Source organism: Coturnix japonica, chromosome 4 (assembly GCF_001577835.2).
Source record: "Coturnix japonica isolate 7356 chromosome 4, Coturnix japonica 2.1, whole genome shotgun sequence".
NCBI lineage: Eukaryota > Metazoa > Chordata > Aves > Galliformes > Phasianidae > Coturnix > Coturnix japonica.
The window spans coordinates 54019955-54040277 of record NC_029519.1 but is presented as its reverse complement, the minus strand read 5'-3'; the positions used below and the strand labels follow the sequence as shown (position 1 = coordinate 54040277).

Genomic DNA, 20323 nt, shown 5'->3' with positions numbered 1-20323 from the left:
CCTGATTTTATGAACTTATTAATGAACCAATTACTATTTGCTCCTCTCATCTCCAGGGGTTGCTCTTCTAAGCTGTTCCCCTCTGCTTACTCCACCACCCCTCATGCACGCTGCTGCCCTGGTCCCAGCTCAGGCTGCAATACCCCTGTGCCTCCCACACCTCAGCGCTGCTGCAGTCTCCCTCCCCTCACCCAGAACCTCTTTATTCTGCTCTGGTCCCTCTTCTGAAATCCCTTCTCAATCCCCACTCTGCTTCCCTGAGTGATGGGTTGTAAGGTGTGCAAACTCAGTCTGGAATGTTTCCATCAGCTTTACTGTGGCTGAACAGCATGTGTTAGCTTTGTAACAAAGAACTTAAAGCTGCAGACTGTTTTAATGGTAGGCATTTGATACGCAGACTTTATTTGACTGTCAGGACAGGTTCACAACTGTTTTCAATTTGGAAATCACAGACATTGGCACCTTAATGAGTCAGAGATAAAGGTGAAAACAAAAGAGCACCATATAAAGTATTATAAAGGTGATGTATTTATTACCTATTTCCAACATTATTAAGTAAAATTCATTAGATTATTAATTGGAGATTAATATGAGATGCTTTGCCAGATTTGAGTGAGAAATCGCTATTTGTGAGAATACAGGATGGAGATGCAGCTTTCCCATTGGACAGGCGGCAAACAGGTCTCCCACATCACTTGCTGTAGGCTTTGTCTGCCAATAGCAATAGATGCAGACAGTTTTTAAGAAAGAAATCCACATCTTTCCAAAGGTGCTGCTAATGAACTTTGATCCTCAGACACAGGAAAGAAATTCAGCCTGTGCTGACTCTTCTAAACTCTGTGGTTTGGTTTTTCAAAGGATACTTTCTTTGTTTGTGCCAATAACCTGACAGCTAAACAAACTATGGAACACATCAGATCAGGACAAATGGTCTTTTTCAACATTTTCCACATCTTGGCCACTGTTGAAAATAAACAAGAGCTGCTTGTTTTTGGATTCTTGAGTCAGTGAATGGCATTGTTGCCTTTCCTGAGTCTGAGCTGTGAGTTATCAGTGTCTGTGTGCCCTGGCACCATGGCACACATTGACCGCTCAGCCACTCACACACACTAAACTTTACTTCTTGATCCATTAGGGAAGAAAAATCACTTTGAACGATCACAAGCTGAGCCTGATTCCCTGAAGCAGGACAAGGAGAAGAAATCTGGGTAAGGACCAACTTATGTGCTATACACACTGCATGGTATGCCCAGGGATTTGGAGGCACCTCTGAAATGGGCTCAGCAGAAGGCGACACAAAGGTAGCTCAGGGGACAGGCTGGGAAGGAGGAATTCAGGCTGACCTCTCAGGGAATTTTGCACCTTGCTCTGGGCCAGGCACACAGCAAAGTAGCTCTGTGGGCTGGAACCATGTCAGGGCAGAAATTTCTGAACCACAAAGAAAGAAAAAAGTAAAAGTAAAAGAAAAAAAAAAAAAAGAAAGAAAAAAAAGAAGAGGAAATCCCTCTTTCAATACATGGAGGACACTTAGGCTGGATGTTTGCTTTTTTCAAGGGGAATTGGGGTTGGGGTGGCTGTGTTTAGCCTGGCACACCTTGATGCCAGGGGAAGGTGCTGGTGCAAATGCCCAACACATGCACATGTTCCTGTATGTTGTAAGCATACATGTGTGAGTGCTCTGCTATGGTCTTAGCCACTGCTGTTTTTATGCAATTGAGTGAACCCAATTCAAGATATTACCACAGGAAAACAGAAAAAACATGTCTTGCCACAGCTGGAAACCAGACCTTGGAAATGCTCATTTTGGTGGGGATCTCAGCCGCGGTCTGTGAATAATGGTTACAGCTTTAAAATGGAATTGCGCAGGTTTCAAAACTGAAGAACTGATCTATGGGGATGCTGCAAGCATCAGGACGTGAATGCCAGCAGAACATCCCAAGGGCAGGGCTAGGAGCACCAGGAAACCCGTGCTTTGGTGTGGAAATTCTGGGGAGAGGGCTGGGCCTCACCTCTCCACCGCATCACCCTCGGTGCACGAAGCACCCGGGCAAGTGCAGGAGCACGACCGGTGGTGTTGTGTGGGGGACTCTGACAGCCCTGCCCCAGATGAAATGTAGTGTCAGCCGAGCGTGCAGGGGTTTCTATGGCTCCGAATGAATCTCGGCTGTTAGCTACATCCTATACCACAGGACCGCTCCTAGGCGTTGCTCGCCGGCCCTCCCTTGTCTCCTAGCGGTCTGACAGCTCGCCATTCCCGTCCACGGCGATTTTGGGAAGGGGAGCCGTGCCTCTGCGGCGACCGCTCGGCGAATCGCTCGGGTCGGGCTCAGAAATGCCCACGAAACGCCCTTCGGTGCCGGCCGTGACTCGCGGGGCTCTCCGGCACCCGACAGCACCGCCGCTGCCGGTGCCAGGCGTTTCAAACAGCCATTTGTCCCGCGGCACGCGTGACGCCGGCTCTATCTATAGGCGGGGGCTCTCCCAGCCGCGCCCCACGCCCGGCCCGGAGCCCCCCCAAAGCCCCCGCCGCCGCCCGGGGGGAGCCGGGCCCGGCCCCTCCGCCCGCCCCACCGAGGGGAGGGGGCCGGATGGGCGGCCCGCCCGCCCCTTCGGGCCACTGACGCGCCCGCCAGCCCCAGCATGGACGCTGCCGGCCCGCAGCCCGCCGGTCCCGAGGGACGGGGCCCCGGGAAGGAGGAAGAGGAGACGGCGGCGGCGTATGCGGAGGTGTGCGGCTCGGCCGGAGCGGAAAGCGGGGCCGCGGACGGCGGGGCGGCGGTGGCCACGGAGGGCCCGGCCCCGGCAGGGCATCGCCCCGAAGTGGCCGCCCCGGGATGCGGCTCGGGGCCGGGGTCTCCGTCCTCCTCCTCGTGCCCCTCGGCGGGCAGCGCCACGGGCGGCGGCGGGGCGGAGGAAGCGACCGCGGCCGGGGGCCAAACCTCCTCCTCCTCGTTGGGCTGCGAGAGCGACGAGGAGGCCGGCGAGGGGCGCGGGGCGGGCGAGCCCCCCCGGAGAGCCCTCGGGAGCGCGCACTACATCAGCACGCAGGAGATCCAGCTGAGCGAGGTGGACCACGATATGGACTTCGACGCGGGGCTGGCCGCCCGCTGGGACTTCGAGGACGACAACGTGATCTACTCCTTCGTGGACTACGCCTCCTTCGGCAGCGACGAGACCCCCGGCGACACGCCGACGGAGGAGGACAACAGCTGCTACCTCAGCACGACGCCCAGCGAGCGCACGGCGCGGGCGGACAGCGCGGGCAGCGGCAGCGAGGCGGCGGGCGGCAGCTCGGGCAGCGGCACGGGAGCGAGCCCCGCGGGACACGTCCTCCTATCAATCAAAGCGGCCTCGCGGGCTATAAAGGAGTGTAGCGCCGCGCGGGAAGAGCGCCACGCGACCTACGGCGCCGAGCATGAAGGCGACATGAGCCTCCGCGTCGCCGCCGCCCCGGAGCGCGCGGCGGCCTCGGGGCAGGACGCCGGCCGCCAGCACGCCAAGAAGTTCATCGCCGTCCCCGCGCGCCTGCAGACGCGCTGCGGGGCCAGGGAGGCGGGCGGCTGCTCCAGCGGCGCCTCCAGCGCCGTCAGCGAACTGGACGACGCCGACAAGGAGGTGCGCAACCTGACGGCCCGCGCCTTCCGCAGCCTGGCGTACCCCTACTTCGACACGCTCAGCCTCGGCTCCCGCGCCTCCTCCGCCTCCCTGTCCGACCATGCGCTGGGCGTCAACCGCTGGTCCACCTACCTGGACCTCAAGTGCGGCGCTCTGGGGCCGCGCGGCGCCGCGGGCGGCGGGCAGCTGTGCGTGCGCTCCGGCAAGGCGCCCAGCAGGGCGCTGCAGTTCGTGGTCAGCAAGCTGGACGGGGAGATCGCGCACGTCGAGGCGCCGCCGCCGCCCCGGGGGACGCTCGGCGTGCGGGAGCCCGGCCGGGCCGCCCGAGCCGGCGAGGAGGAGGCCAGCAAGAAGTCCAAGTTCGCTTCCAGCCTCCTGAAGAACGTCATCTCCAAGAAGATGCAGCTGGAGCACGAGTTCAAGATGGAGCGGGGCGAGCTCACCGACACGTCCTCGGCGGGGCCCGGCGCCGCGCCGCCCGCCGGCCGAGACCCGGAGCCCGGCACCGGGAGCGGAGGCGGCGGGCGGCCGCGGGAGGGCGGCGTGCAGCGGCAGAGCTCGCGGCTGTCGGAGGGAGGCTCGGAGCACGGCGCGCCGCCTCCGGAGGAGCCGGGGGAGCGCGGCGGCGGGCGGTCGCCGGCCCCCAAAGCGGCGACGCCGCGCGAAGGGAGCCAGGAGAGAACCGCGGTGGAGGAGGGGGCCGATGCCCGGCGGAGCGGCTCGGAGGCGGCCAGGGCCACCTTCCTGCGCAGCCAGCACAGCGCCTTCAGGTCGTGGAAGGAGCGGGAAGCGGAGAGCAAGGAGGAGCGGGCGCCCGGCGGCAAGGCGAAGCCGTCCCCGCGGCCCGAGCCGGGCGAGCCGGCCGCCGGCAAAGCCACCAAGATGTCGCGCCTGTTCGTGCCCGGCATCCAGCACGCCAACAAGGAGAAGGAGCCCGCCGGGCAGCGTCCCGCCTCGCCGCCCGCCGCCAAGCCCCGGCTCCCCGAGATCAAGATCAGCCTGGGGCCGCCCGCAGAGCCGCCGTTCAGCATCGCGCAGCTGCTGACGCCGCAGCTGGCCGCCCGACCGCCCGACACCGGCCTCAGGGCACCGCGGCCCGACGGCTCCGACAGGGTGCCGCAGTTCCTGGTGCGCGACGTGCGGGAGGGCAAGGGCAAGGCGCAGGCTCCCCTGCATCAGGTGCGGGACGTGCGTAAGCTCATCAAAGGCTCCCACGGCGGCGATTCGGCGGATGCCGGCAGCGACAGGGGCAGCGTGGGCTCCGAGCAGGGCGGCGCCGAGCATCGGCAACCTGGCTGGGCCGAAGCGGGAGGCAAAGCGGCGGCAGCGGGGGGCCGGGCGCTCGGCTGTCCGCCGGAGGGCACCGTGCTGGTACATCGCACCTCGGGCCGCCTGCCCGTGGCCACCATCGCGCCCAACAAGAGCGACCCGCGGCAGCCCTCCGTGCTTAAGATCGTCGCCAAGTCGGCCGCGCCCTGGAGGCACCAGGCGGCCCCGGCGCCCGCCGAGAAGGGCCGCGGCGCGGAGGAGGACCCGCGGGAGGAAGGCAAAGCGGCGCCGGTGCAGAACGCGCTGGAGAAGCTGACGGCGGCGGTGCGCAGCATGGAGGAGCTGTACAGCTTCAGCAAGCGCGAGTGGAAGCGCAAGAGCGACCCGCTGCCCATCACCGGCAGTCACGTCCTGTCCCTCATCGCCAGCCAGGAACGCGACGCCGGGCCCCGCCCGCCCCTCGCCGCCGAGCCGTCGCCCAAGGCCGAGGAGCCGTCGAACAAGGGCCCCGGCCCGACGGGAGGAGAGCGCCTGCCGCGCCGCGCCGCCAACCCCGCCGCCGCAGCCGACAAGGTGTCCGCCAAGGCGGCCGCCTTCGAGAGCCTCGCCCGGCAGCGCCAGCGCGGCCCCGCGCCGCCCCGCGCCCTCCTCACGCTCCGGGGCTCCGCCGCGCCGCCCGCCAAGCCCCCGGCGGACGGCGGCGTGCGGGGTCCCTCGGCGGCGGCGACGGCGGCGTTGGCTCCGCGAGCCCCGCGGCTCCCGGCTCCCGGCGGCGAGGGACGGGCGGAGCCGGAGCGCGGCACGGACTGCGAAGGCTACCTGGCCCTGCCTCTCGCCGCCGCGAGACCCGGACCCGCCCCGGCGGCGGCGGCGGGCGGCGGCCGCCCCGCCCCGGTGTCCTTCGGCGCCGCCCCTCCCGCGGGCGGCCCCGGGCTGCCGTCCGCCGCAGACGCCTCCGCCGCCCCGCAGTCCCCCGACGCCGCGACCGCTCTCTTCCCGCCGGCGCTGCCGCCCTTCGCCGCCGCCCCGCCGGCTCCGTTGTTCTGCTTCTCGCCGTCCGTGGCCGAGCCGCTGCCGCAGCGGCGGGTGCTGCTGGACGTGAGCAGCGGGCAGTACTACCTGCTGGACGCGCCGCCGCAGCAGCCCGTCAAGCGCCGCCTTTTCGACCCCGAGAGCGGGCAGTACGTGGAGGTGCCGGTGCCGCCGCCCGCCGTCGCCCCGCTGCCGCTGCCCCTGTCCCCCCTCGCCCTCAACGCCGGCGCCTTCGGGGCCGCCTACATGCTGTATCCCGGGCTGCTGCCCGCCGCCGTGCTGCCCGCCGGCGCCCTACAGCGCCCGCTCTCCCACCCGGGCAGCGAGGGCAGCGGAGCGGCCGATCCTGGCAGCCCGGCGGAGCCCGAGGCCCCGTACTACGTGCCCGGGGGGCAGGGGCCGGCGGCGCGGCACGGGACCGCCGAGGCCAAACCGCTCGTCAGCATCGCGGCGCCCGGCGGCGGCCCGCGGCTCGTAGCACCGCCCTCCTTCGACGGCACGACCATGCGGCTGGTGGTGGAGCACCGCTGAGCGCCGGTGAGTGGCGAGCGGCGGCGGCTGGGGCGGGGTTGTGCCGCCCGTTAGCGCACATGGTGACAACCTGAGAACGGGGTTCACCTCTTCCATTTGGGTCGGAGGGTATATCCAGGCATCGGGCATGTGTTGGGTTCTGCCTTACTTCTCCCCCGTTGTCGTGTTGGATCCTCTTATAAACTCAGCAGTTCTATTTGTTCTCATAACTTCGCTGTTCCCACCTGCTTCTTTCTCACTTTCATTATCTGCCGGAGCTCAAAAAGCACCTGGATGACATTCAGATGCAGCATCTGGCTTTTGGGAGGTTTATGTTGAGGCTGGGGTTAGGCTCGATGAACCTTGTGGGTCCCTTCCTACTCAGGATGTTCTATGATTCTGTGATTCTCAGAGTTTCCTTTCTTATCCGTTTGCCTTCATCTTTCTGTCACATCTGTGGCTTTGCTTGGGGTAGGTTTTCCCCTAACAAGAAACTGTGATGCAAAAGCAGAAGTGGCAGTTATGTGTTTCACACAGATCCAAATAGGAGCTGTCGGTCTGATTGCTCTCATATCAGGTCAGGCCATTTGTCAGATTGTGGCTTTGAGAAGCAGCCAGATTCCATTGCTTAGACCTGGCTTTGGCAGGCAGGGATGACACGCTGAGCTGGCTGCGTCCCCTTTCTTTCCTTCTGAATTGAAGCTCGAGCTGTACTTTGTCTCCACTCCTCAATATCTTCCCATAAAGGACATCTCTCCTTTATTTTCTTTTTCATAAACCATATCTCACCTGGCTTGGCCTCTGTCCCCTTTTGTCAGCTCAGTTCTTAGCTGGATTTTCCTGCTGCCCTTTTTCTTTCATATGGCTGTCAAAACAGATCCTGTTTCCAAACTCATCTTTTAGCCCAAAGTTGCCTCAGAGATGTTACATAGCCCTCAGCTTCACACCACCAGCAGCGCTTCGGGGTGCTTTCCTGTGCCAGCTTTTAGGCTTTAACTTTGCAAATGCTTGCACACGTGGTTATGGGTTCTTTCACTTACGTGCATTGTGCTGGGTACTGTACCTGACTTTCAAGGCCTGTAAGTAACTCTGGCACCTACACTTCCCAGCTGTGTATAGTTACTGGTGCTGCTAAAATCAGAAGAGTTGTCTGGCTATCCCAGACTGAGCACTGAGCAGTTAGATATTCCCGGCCAACACAAGCCTTTGCTTGGAAGTCCCTGGTTGTTAACAGGCTTTGTACTCTTCTGGTGTACCTGCACAGGGCTCCCCGGAAGGGAGTTAAGGCAGTGCGTGCTTCACACCCCACACACTGGGATTGGTTCTGCTGAAAATACAACTATACTTGACTGTAGATTCACAGAATCACAGAATGGTTTGGGTTTGAAGGGACCTTAAAGCCCACCCTGTTCCAATCCCACCTGATCAGGCTGCCCAGAGCCCCACACAACCTGGCCATGAACACTTTGTTTAAAATCTTGGGATGCTGCTGCTTCATCCTTGGCAGTAGTTTGGGGGATTTATAGGAAGAATACTATAGCAGCGAAGGACACGCTGCGTGCTTTCCTGGAGTAGAAACTATTGCTTGCGTATTTGTGGCAGTTCTCTAAGAATCTAATTCTTATTAATGGGTTTTTTAATTGCTTACAGGGCTGAGGAAGAAGGATCACTCTGCTTTACCTGAAACACGCCTGGTAACTCCGAAGGCTCATCCTAAAAACTGCTTCTACCGTTTTCAGATGTTTTTGCTTCATACAAAACAAGTGTGTCAGTTTCTTGTTTCCTCGACGACAGCAAATCACTGCTTTATTTTCTGCACAGGTGTTTTTGTATGGAAGCTGGTCTGCAGACTTTGTACGTGGCTGAAAGTGGTGCTGCTGCTGCAGCTGTTTGTAATACGGAGTGTGCAGATGGAGCTGTGTTTGGGTTTGGATCAAAGCACAGTTTTCTCCAGGTGCCTGCAGTGCCTTGAGATTCATCAGTGTAGCCACATGGCTCTTGAAAAAGAAATGAGACCCTCAGCTCTCTGCCACTGCTGTACGTTACAATCATCCCCATAAGTTTTGGTGCCAATGTAAGATCAGATCTCTATTTTGTACTCTATAGTTATGCACTTTGAATTGCAAACAGAGAGAACTGTAGTGTTCTGGTCATTTCTAGTGTTTATTTTTTGGCGTGGTTCAAAAGAGATTGTGTAAATACCAGAAGATATGTTTGATTGCTTTCATTTTTTGTTTGCTTCTTTGTACTGTATCGAACATCACAAGTTGCCTTAATTAGCAGTGTTGAAATACTGGAAAGAAGATGGATGCAATATTTGTAGATCTCAGTTCTAAAGGTGGCATTTATTTTGACAGCATTTCTTTTGCTTTAAGGCTGCAGTATCTTCTGTTTCCAGCTGCCACATTGCTGATACCCCTAGTGATTCCCCTGAGAGAAACTTCTTTGTTCCAGTTCCATTCACACACAGTCATTTGACAGTGTCTGTTGGGTTCACCTGAGGGCCACATCCACGCTCTCTTTATTTGCTAAGAAAACAGTTGTCTTTTAAACACTCCATAGTCACTCAAAATGCTTTGACTTGTGAGTGTGTGTTTGGTGTTGCTCAACAACTACTTTTTCTCTGTGAAAGAGAATTATGAGCATTTTAAACTGAGTGAATAATTTCTTCCCATCACTGTTAGAACAGAAAAGATGTGGTGGGTAGGCAGCCAGGTGCCAGCACTGTGTGAAACATGGTGCAAATTGAATAGCACAGCTGCTGTGTTCTTATGTGCAGGAGATAGATGCTGTCAACTTTAATGCTCTTGTTATTATAAAGTGAATGTTCAGCCAAGCAGTTTGTAATTTTAAGCATTTACTGGGCTTTCTATTAATCATATATGATCTCTATTTTCTAATGCAGAATTTAGCTATTTTTATGATCTTTCTACATGCAAACCAAGTCTTTGGCTGTGCTGATTTATTTTACCTGGCAAAGTATTTTTTTACACTTATTTTTTCCCCCCAAATTGTCATTTCTACGAGTAACCTGCAAAACACAGAAAAATCGGCCAGAGCTGTCCTTATGGGTGTGAGATTTTGTTTGGCATTGCCCTCAGGATGAGATGCGCTGCATGGACACATATAGTGACTGATGTAACATGGGTCTTCTCATTTATCTCACTGTTATGGAAATCTAATTAAAAATTATATATTTTGACCCTTTTTAAGAGCTTAAAGGGCCCGACTTGAACTCGTAGCATGTAATCTTAAGTTCCTGCATTTCAGTCATTTGCTTTGCAGTTACAAGCCTTAACTTTTGCTGCGATTCTGGCTAAATGCCTCTTCTGGAAAATGAATGCTTCTTCCCCTTTCCCTTTACTCAGTAATTTGGTGCATGTTACCAGTAGACCATCAGTGTTAAGACAGTGCTTTGGATTGCAGGACAGTGCAGGTACCAGAGTAAGTTGTCCACTGGGACAAAGACATGTATGGTGTGTACACTACAGTATTAGCATTCATGTTTAAAAATACTGGCGTGCTACCTTTTCTTATATCGGTGCTCAGAGCGAAGTTTCATGTTGCAGTTTACAAGGTAGAGGTTTGCACACACAAACTCAGGGTTTACAGTTTTACTTGGTGCACTTGAAGGGAAAAAATGCCTAGGAAACAAGTGCCCGGGATCTCAAAATGTAGTTGTTGGAGGAAAATTTTGTACTTCTATTTTTTTTTTTAAATTATTTTAATTGCCTGTAGAGATGGAGGTGATGACATGAGGTGATACCGACAGCTACTTCATTTTCTCAGGGGAGATTTCTTCAGTAGAATGTATCACTTCTAATGTCATACAGTGTTTGCTACATTTTGTCTGTTACCAAAAGGTGCCCATGCTTGCATGGAGGGGTGGGTTTTGCAGGGAGCTGAGCTGCCCAACCCAGCCCAGCAAAGCCCTCCTACACCCTGGCTCTGGATCCCCATGGAGATTTGTGAGATCTTCCCGGGGCCGTGATGGTTTTTGGCCTGACAGCGTGATGCTTTGCTGAGCTGGGCTGGGAGTGTCCAGCAACTTGCAGGGCCAGACCCCTGGTTCTCCACACTGTGTGCATCCAGCCTGGGCTTAAGCCTGGCACACAGCAGATATTGCTAGAAAAGACAGGTGGAAAGAAATTTGGGGATGTGGTGCTCCTCCAGGATAGCCAGGGGTGAGTTTCTCCTGCTGATGGAGTGATGCATAGCTATGTACCTTGGGTGAGAGGCAAGCCCTTGGTGTCGGGGCCTGTGAGCTGCTTGTATTAGACGTTTCACGGTGCAGTCGCAGCATATTGCAGCTGAAATTCAATAGGGGAAGGCCTGCCCACCACTTTGGTTCCCTCTCATCCCTGTGGCAAGGTTCAAGGCCTGTTGCAGCCATGAGTTTTAGGTTCAGTGGGACTGGAGTGATGCGTGAATGTGGCTCTGGTCCTTCACAGCAGAGTTGGTTTCGCTTGGGTAAAGTGAAATCCCTGGTGAATGATTTAAAATGTATTTATGGGTTGCGTGTGTGGTTTGTTGTTTTTTTTTTCTCCTGTCTGCATTCAAAGATGCCTCTGCTATTTAGTGTTGATGGCCAAAGTGTCATTCCTAATTCTGATAAATTACCATTGACTTGTAGCTACCCAAGAACACATACAGTGCTTTAAAAATACTTGGTTTTTTTCCACCTTTCTCTGTGTTTTTTTTTTTTCTTGTCCCTCTTTTTTTTTTCCTTTTTTTTTTCATTTTTCTTCTTACGTTTTCCCCTTTTTATGGGGATGGGTTCTCAGTGTAAAGGTATTTAAAAGTGCATGTGTGAAGTAAGGGCAGTGATTGCTAATAGAATGTGGGTGGTATGTCTGATGGAAGAGCAGTGGGTTATACGGCAAATAGGAAAATGCCATGAAAGCATTGTGTGGATAACGTGGAAAAATAAAGCTGTAACTAGAGAAAAATGGACTCTGAGCTGCTTCCAACGTAAACGATGCTGTGGGAGCACGCAGCTGAAGCCTGGAGCAATCCTGCTGCTGAGTGCCATGAGCCTGGGATGTTCGGGTGCCAAGTGTCTCCGGGACTGCACACATCAGGGACACCTCGAGATGTCGGTATCACTTGAGAACAGACTGGTTGGAACTGCCGGATACCGAAGGTTGTAGCTGAATGAGTAAGCATTTGTATTATGGGTGGGCTGGTTTGTTTTGTTTTGTTTGAATGTTATGACAAATAAAATGTATTTTTCAGTAAAAGATACCCTTCAGATGAGCCTACTTGGTCTTATTTTTTCAGAGTCCCTTTGCTGTCCTGCAGAATGACTAACAGGGGCACTGTTTGGCAGAACAGTAGAGAAGAAAAGATTTCATTGCAGAGCAAGTTAAAAACCCCGTGCTTAATGTCCGTGAGCTGTCACAGTGTCTTAAATCTTCAGTATGTAAGAGGCAAATTATGTAATCCCTTATGCTATATTTTAATATATGCATTTTGTTGTGTATTTATATCTTTATGATCTTTTTAACCACATGTCTGAGATAGATAATGGAATGCAGACTGTCACCTCATCATTTACAAGTTATAAAGTCAGGTATCTTTTACGAATCTGCCATATCACTTCAAGACAGGAAGATCTGGGATAAAGAGGAAATGGATTAGGGAAAGCAGGGCCATGCGGCCTTGTCTCAGCAGGAGCAGTCTGGGTGATCTTGGGCTGCCAAGGGGTGACCAGAAGATCAAGTGAAGTGAGGGAGAAGAACGGAGAGAAGAGGTGTCAATCACCTTCAAATGAGGAGAGCATGAAACTGCAAAGGGAACTGGGGTTGTCAACAGGAAAATTTGGGTCCAGCTCTTTTACTTTGCGCTAAGAAGAGTAACCTGATTGCCATGCAACTTTGTGAGGTACTCTTCCCATCACTGCCAGTTTTGGATAGTAGGTGAGTCTTTTAAGCTAAAACCTCTACAAAACAGGTCAGAAATAGGGATATATGGGATATATCCCTATAGGGATATATAGGGAAATGAACTCTCACTTGTCCCCAAAGAGCCCAGTCTTGTGGCTGGTCTTCATCAACCAGCAATGCATCTTATAGTATGCGAATCCAGATACTTCCAATTAATCCTGCAAATCAGGTGAAATATTTCTGGTATTTACAAGGGGTTGGTGGGGGATATCTTTGAGTTCCCAAATGGTCTTCAAAACATCACCGGTAGGAGAGATTAGACCAGAAGGTAGAAACACAGTATTTGTTGTCAGAAGGAATGGGAATCACGCAGGAGTAGAAGCAGTTTCCTGATGTTAAGTTTAAACAAGCAATCCAGGATAAAACAAGTGGTGTGTTTTGGAGGTTTACACCTAGGCACTGGTGTCCACTCTCTAAAAATGATTAGTCTTTCAAAGTTCCAGGGAAAAGTTTCACAGTCTCTTTTGCAGATGAGTTATTTTTGGAACTAATACTCCAATTCGTGAATTATTATTGTTTATTTCTGTCAGTTGCTTTTGATTGGTGAGGATTCAGCATTAGCGCTTCTAGATATTTCAGCATAAAATGATCTTCGGTTGCTATCACTGCCAATTATTTAAAAGTACATATGGTAGTTTGTTGAAACGTATGTTATCTACTCTCCATGGTTTGATAAGCATCCATGGTGTTTGCTGTGGTTATAACCCTAAGTGTGTTTTCTCTTCAAATGCAGGATTAAGCAATGTATTAATTTCACCTTATTTTAGAGGACCGTCAGTTTTGTTGTTTCTGTAGCTATGGAGCCCACGTAAGTAAACCATTGCCTTCCATTACCCAGCTGTTGGACTAAGACCCTTCTGGCATCCCCATTATGTCCAGCTGTTAGGGTCAGATAACTTCAGACACAAATGTATTGCTGCCGTATCCAGGAGTAGCCACGAGGATGTTTATCACTTCTGAAAGAGTAGAACGGGCTCCATGTAATTTAGTTTCAAGGGATGCAGTTAAAGCTGTGAAAGACCCCAAATTACCTTTTCAGGCTCGTTGTCCTAAGAGCTATTTTCAGTAATGCAGATGAGCCTGCAGTTTTTCAAGAAGCTTTTCAAGAAGCTGTTCTGAGGTTTGATGAATAGATAGAAAAAATAAGATGCACAGATCAGTATGTCCAGGAGATTTAATGTATTTATGTTAAGCAGACCTGTGCATAATTATTTGAGAGAAAGGCAAACTTGATGTCGTTGGCCAAATACTTGGCCGTGGCTGGATTGACTTTCATGATCAGAAAATACTTTAGTAAATGTTGACATGGGAGGAGCTGGTAGGTCACACCTCTCCTGTGGGCACAGTCGAACAGGCACCTCCAGTGTGTGGTTCATTTTGCTTGGGGTCTGCACCACCCTCTGGACCTGCCACCATATCTTTTTGACTGTGTTGTTGTGTCCTGTGTGGCGGGGAATGAAATAGTTCCAACTGCACCCGTCAACACCACTTCTTCCCAACGAGAGTGTATCCCAACCCAGAAGGTAACAGATAAAACCGTGAATGAAAGCAAAGCAATTTCTTAATATATATACTGTATTTTTGCCTGCTTTATTTATGCTTTGACTAGAGCTGTGTCAGCACGGTCAGGAAAGACAACAAGCGACTCAGCTCACTTATAGTTTGATTTCTGCAGGTTGGGTGCTCTTGGTCTTTTACAGCATGAAAATGCTTGGGATTTTCTTTCATATTCTTGTAGTACATTTTTTGCCATGGCAGCCTACGGGCTTTTTGTTTTCAGGCTTTTTGCTTTATTTTTTGTCATGAGCACTCACACACTTTGTCCTGCAAAAATTGCGTCAGATGGATACTGGGATATTCTTTCTTAATCTGCAACTCTGTTACAAATGTAAAACATATATATTTTTTTCCCCACAGTTTTTGTGAAGCCACTGCTGGAACAAACAAAAAGGTCCGAGTATAAGTCATTTTATTTGGGTAACTTGTATGAGTAGTGACAACTTCTTTACATTCAAATACAAACCTAACTAACTTACATAGAATAAGAAGTATTCTGTCTCTGCCCAGGCTTTGGTACACTATGCATTCAAAATGGATTTCTTCCAGGACCTTTTCATTCACATAGTTTAGAGTTGCCTCAGTGGGTGCTTGTTCTCTGAGCTACACCTGGCTTGATTACATACAACAATGTGCATTTTCAGAAGGCAACCTCGGAGAGCAGCTGGTGTCAGCTTAACTCTGCTCCTGGTGATAACTACAGAAATTATACCATTGATTTCAATTGGAACAGAATTAAGGCAACTGTGAGTACTTTTGGAAATGTTACCAAACATTTTTAATCAATTGCACTTAACTATAGCAGTTAATTAAAAAAAAAAAAAAAAAAAAAAAAAGATAAATAATGATACCAAGCACATTCTGACTGCTTAAAAAAAGGGGGGAAAAGGGGAAAAATCCATTTAAAATCATGTAAAATAAAACCCGTTTTTTTGTAAGCAGGCAGTATTGAGTAACCAGGAATTCATGGTTCCATCTGGATGTTAACTGCATTTGAGTATCAGTGAGGATTGGTCATAGGTCTAAAACACCCAAATGCTTTCAACTACATTCATAAATAATCAGTCATTTATACATCATAATTTTTCTTACTACATGTCAGAAACATGGACTTCTGCTGGATTTGTGCTTTTGGCACAAAAAGCACAAATAAAGAACTACCAGATTAGTCTTTATTAGCCCTGCTTTTCTTTTCTTTTCTTTTCTTTCTTTCTTTTTTTTTTTTTTTTTTACAAAAGTCTTAAATATAGGTTATTATGTAAACACTGTGCACACACTGGGAGCCTGATCCTGGCCTGTTGAAATCAATGGCAAATTTCCCATTACCTGCAGTAGTGCAAGATCAAGCTCCAAGTTAGTACGGTACATACCAGCCTAAGTCACTGAGTGAGCCATGGACTCAGGACACCAAAAGCTCAAGGTGCCCATTTCAAAACCAGCTGCCTGCGGAATCAGATTCAGTGGTGAAAACCTTCCTGCACATATTGGAGTTTTCTTGATGGAGAGGGTATTCACAGCCTTCCAACATCTCTGCTTTCCCTCTCCTTGCAGTGTACCGTCTGCCAGAGGGTAGGCTCTCATACTTGGTCACAGAATGCCTGTGAAGATATAATGTGGTGGTCTGGCATTAGCAGATATATGCAAAACTGTGCCCTGTAGGTGAGACTAGACAAAAATACTTTATGTACAAAGTTACACCACCACAATGTATGGGTATAATCCAAAGATGTTTTAGCATCTGTAGACTAAGACATACTTAACAGACTCTTAGGATTTCCTGGACATCCTCGAGTTCTTTAATTCCTCTCAGGCTTACCACCTTTTGGATCAGAAAACACTGCATGGACATCCAGCACAGGCTCTGTAAATGTTATTGCCTCTAGGTCTTAGCAAATAGGGATTAAGAAGAAGTAGTAAACGAGACTTCTCACATGGCAGTGCAGCTAGTACTTTTTGGCTACCAGAAGGCATCTTTCACCTTATTGTCCAGTTGTTTGGATCTCAGGAAAATTGATGCCGTAACAAAATAATACAGCACATAACAGTTATGAGATCTCAACACATGAGGTACCTTTACTGATGCTAATAAATAGCAGATCATAGCGAGACCTTTCAAGTTCATCTGGTTTACAGCTATACGCTTACTCTCAATAATGGAAAAGACAACTACTGTCAGCAGCCTTTCTGGTCACCATCAGAACTGATTGTACACTAGAGACCAATGTCCTTCACATCAATTAGTTGATTTGTTAAACCAAAGTAGAAAAAGTGCAAATGCAGAGCAAGATCAGTGATCTTCTCCAAGTCTTTCTGAACCTCAGAGGTGAGGATTGGGAAGAACAGGTTAACAAGTTGATGTGCATGAGAGTTTGCATTGCACCTGCTTATGTTAGGCTGGAATTTGCCCTCAGTTGTGTATCTCCCATGGCTGAGAACACCAAAAATTCCAGATTGAGCAGCTGGTTGGAAGGATGCCTCATTAATTGTATCTGTTAGTTCTTACCTGAAAGGAGAGCCAACTCTGTCCATCTGCATACACACTAAGAACGGGTACTGTGAAAACTGCACCGTAGAGATAAAGTCTAATGCTGTTTCGATTTCCAAAGTGGTATCCACACCAGTTTTTAGAAAGAAGGAATCCACCTCAGCATTACCAGCTACAAACATGGCTATCCTGCAAATAAATTCAGGCATTGCAATTAATTCAAAACACATCAGTAAGGAGATAAATTGCAAACACTCCTGACATCTCTACACTATATTTTCCCTCAGAGGAGCCTGCTTCAGATAAATGTATATAAATTCAGAAGAGACTGGTAGAAACTGGCATTTCCCAAGTGAAGGAGAAAAGAGAACTACCAATATTCTCCATGCACATAACTGTTATTTAATTTCAGCTCATCTGAAAGGTCTTTTATATTCACATTTTTCTCATTGGAACTACGGGAGCTGAGAAGCATGAACTTTATAGAACTGCAGCATCCGCTGGGGGGTATCTCACCTGTTCTTGACGTTGGTTTTGGACTCCCTGTACCACAGGCTGAACTCCATCCCTCCTGAGATGTCAATGGCCAGGCCCCCTTGGAAGTCTGCACTTGCCCTCGGCCCAGATTGCAGCTGGAACTCCTGGAGGTGTGAGGAAGCACAGGAATATATCCCTGTTAGTGGCTGCAGATATTAATGGTTTCCATCCTGCCTTTTGTACTACTGCCAGCAGACTGCTGGGAAACCAGCTCACCTCTTGAACACCCCCAGGGCCGGTGACTCCACCACCTCCCTGGGCAGTCCATTCCAATGCCTGACCACCCTTTCTGAGAAGTAATACCTTCTAATGTCCAGCCTGGATCTCCCCTGCTGTAGCTTAAAAACATTCCCTCTGGTCCTATCACTAATGACACGAGAGAAGAGGCCAACCCCCAGCTCGCTACAACCTCCCTTCAGGAAGTTATAGAGAGCAATAAGGTCTCCCCTGAGCCTTCTCTTCTCCAGGCTGAACATTCCCAGCTCCTCCAGCCTCTCCTCATAAGGCCTGTGCTCCAGACCCCTCACCAACTTTGTTGCCCTCCTTTGAACATGTTCCAGGGCCTCAAAGTCTTTCTTGCTGTGAGGGGCCCAAAACTGGACACAATATTTGAGGTGCGGCCTCACCAGTACTGAGTACAGGGGGACAATCACCTCTCTGCTCCTGCTGGCAACTCTGTTTCTGATGCAAGCCAGGATGCCCTTGGCCTTCTTGGCCACCTGAGCACACTGTTGGCTCATGTTCAGCCATTGATCCATACCCCTTGGTCCATTTCCTCTATGCAGTCTTCCAACCAGTCCGTCCCCAGCCTGTAGCGTCACCCGGGGTTGTTGTTGCCAAAGTGCAGGACCCGGCATTTGATCTTGTTTAACCTCATCCCACTGCCTTCAGCCCAGCTCTCCGGCCTGTCCAGATCCCTCTGTAGGGCCTTGCTACCCCCAGGCAGATCCACACTCCCAGCCAATTTGGTGCCATCTGTGAACTTACTAAGGGTGCACTCGATGCCCTCATCTAGGTCATCAATAAAGATATCGAAGAGGAGGAACATACAAGGATACTGCTTCCCCTCTGCCAGCTGATTGTCTTTTCATCCCAGGGTTTACGTGTCTGTAGTATTCCCATCACCTGCACGCATTTGCAGGTGTGTGAATACTTAATTTTCTCCCTCTTTTTGGTGTTCAGGCTCCTTAAAAGTCTCTCTCCTCCTATCTACTCAGTAGCCCAGTAGTTCTAGCTAAGGCTTTTCCCAAGGCTCAAGAAAGTAGCAGGTAGATATAGTCTTCCAAACCCCTGTAGCAGGGAGTAGCAGCCGGTGGGGCCTTATTCAATACTGAAGTTTTCCTTCTGTAACCAAGAACTTAGAGCTGAGGTGGTTGTCACCTCTTTTTAGGGTAAACAATCAATCTCTTTGTTAGAGCCAACTTAGTAGTCACTTGCTGCTGAATTGGGCTTGAGATTGTACACAAGAATGTAATGGGCTGGTTGTTGCTTACAAATCCAGCATGCCTCCAGTGAGCACGGTCATTGTGGGCTCTCTTTTCTTACTTTCACATAGGTAAAAACCATGGCTTGGGAGTTTTGTCCTTCCAAAACCAAAGGCTGTTCTTCTACTGATTGGAAGTAGTGAAAAATACTTTCTAAGTTAATTAAAAAATCCTTGTTGGTCTGTTTAGATGTGGCTATAAACACCACTTTATTTTACTTGGCTTTTAATAAGAACTGTATTGGTCAATACTTGATAATGAATGAGGCAGGTAACAGAATACATTCTGACAGGGACACACACAGCCAGAGGAGCAGATACTTTAAATGCATTGTCAAACTTCACCTAAGAATATGAGAGTACAACTAGCTTGCAATGCTGCACAACTTGAGTCTTTAAAGGCCTTAAATTCTGCAGACCTTCAGCTAGAGCTAAGTCAAATTTGTCACTGAAACTGGCAGCGAATCTAGGGAGCTCTGCTCTTATGTTTTACTAGCTCATCTATTTCCTTATTTAGAGGTCAGCACTGTCCTTTGCCTCGTGTGCAAATCCAGGCCATGCTGATGGGAGGTGTAAATCACAGGGACCTAGCCTTCTCAGGAGCAGTATTTTCCTGTCCCTTCCTATTTTAAGCATTGTGTGTCATTTACAGTGGAAAATGTCACCTTAAATACTGGAATTGGTAGTTAGTTGCCATTTAAAAAGCTGATATACTTTGTTTCAGTAAAAAAGTTTCTTTATATTTTACACTGATAGCACAACTGCATAGAGACTGCTGGAAAAGGCACTTCTCTGGGACCTGGCTACCTTCCACTGGGGTCTGGCTTTTGAATGGTTTCTCTGACCTATTAATAAAGTATTTAATTTCTCTGTGCCTTTGGCAAGTGTGTTGCCTAGGAGAAATATTAGCACTGCTAAACTTAATGCAGGTGACTTTGGAGGCTCAAAAACAATTTTATGAGAGTTGTTTATTTTACAGAGGCCATGATAGCTTTTGGACTGCTATTCTTAGCTGTCAGACCGCACTGTGAGAGCCAGCAATGGCTGTAAAACACTGCCTTGAGTTACACGAGAAAAGACGTTACAGACAGTGGGCAGGAGTGTAAAATCTTGGAAATCACCTCTCCATGAGAGGATTAATTACTGGGATTACTGTAGCTGTAAAGTTAAGGAGGAACTTACGTAATAGATTTCAAAGCACTGTAAGTATAAATCAGTTTTGGTCTTTGCAAAATTATCCACCCAAACATCAACAGGGGGACAGCACTTTTCCAGTATTTAAAAATAACTTTTCTCAAAAATCATGCTGCACTGTTGTAATCATGACAGAGTATTACATACATTATTTTCAGACAATTCAGTGTCTCTGTTTTTAAGCTCAAGTCTTGGCTTCCAAGCCATCCTTTTACTGCTTGGTTTCAACTGCACTGTCCCTGTCTCATGTATGTTTTTTGGCCTGTGCTGAAATCAACACTGTGGCCAGCTGTGGCATGCTGAGTTGTGGTATCACAGAGCAAACACTTTTTCACATGCCTACTTTTCATCTCTGACAGAAGACAAATTCACATTTGTCTTGGTTGCACACAGCATGAGTTTGTAAAACAGCTTGTATTCTGGTCAAGCGTGGCCAGGGTAAGTGGAGGCAGTACTCAACCATCAAGAAGCTAGCTTTACTGTGGCTCTCTTGCATTGCTTTTCCTCAGTTTCAGTATTAGGTCATATACAGTTCCAGTCTAGCAGTGTTTTCTGATTCAGTTGTAGTCATGATTAAAGGATTTTCCAGGTAGGAGCATCTCTAAGAAAGCTTAACAGGGCTATTTGTAACAGTTCAAACACAGTTGACACTGATGCTGTTCTGGAATGTCATTGTTAAACCATACTTAGAAAATC

General features: G+C 50.1%; 2 protein-coding genes across 2 annotated transcripts in view; one reads left to right on the top strand and one right to left on the bottom strand.

Moving 5' to 3' along the window:
• The first annotated feature begins 2576 nt into the window (after positions 1-2576).
• Positions 2577-11677, top strand: C4H4orf54 (chromosome 4 C4orf54 homolog). The gene is made up of 2 exons (XM_032444435.1): positions 2577-6453; positions 8077-11677. Exon 1 carries the CDS (start codon positions 2641-2643, stop codon positions 6445-6447), a length of 3807 nt encoding a protein of 1268 aa, XP_032300326.1. The 5' UTR covers positions 2577-2640; the 3' UTR covers positions 6448-6453; positions 8077-11677.
• Positions 11678-13944: 2267 nt separating this feature from the next.
• MTTP (microsomal triglyceride transfer protein) overlaps positions 13945-20323 on the bottom strand; it is a 29083-nt gene continuing 22704 nt past the window's right edge. The window contains exons 16-18 of the mRNA XM_015862082.2: positions 16930-17054; positions 16432-16602; positions 13945-15526 (exon numbers count right to left, since the gene is read on the bottom strand). Coding sequence (XP_015717568.1) covers positions 15358-15526; positions 16432-16602; positions 16930-17054 — 465 coding nt within the window. The 3' untranslated portion in view covers positions 13945-15357. The remainder of the gene's footprint in view (positions 15527-16431; positions 16603-16929; positions 17055-20323) is intronic.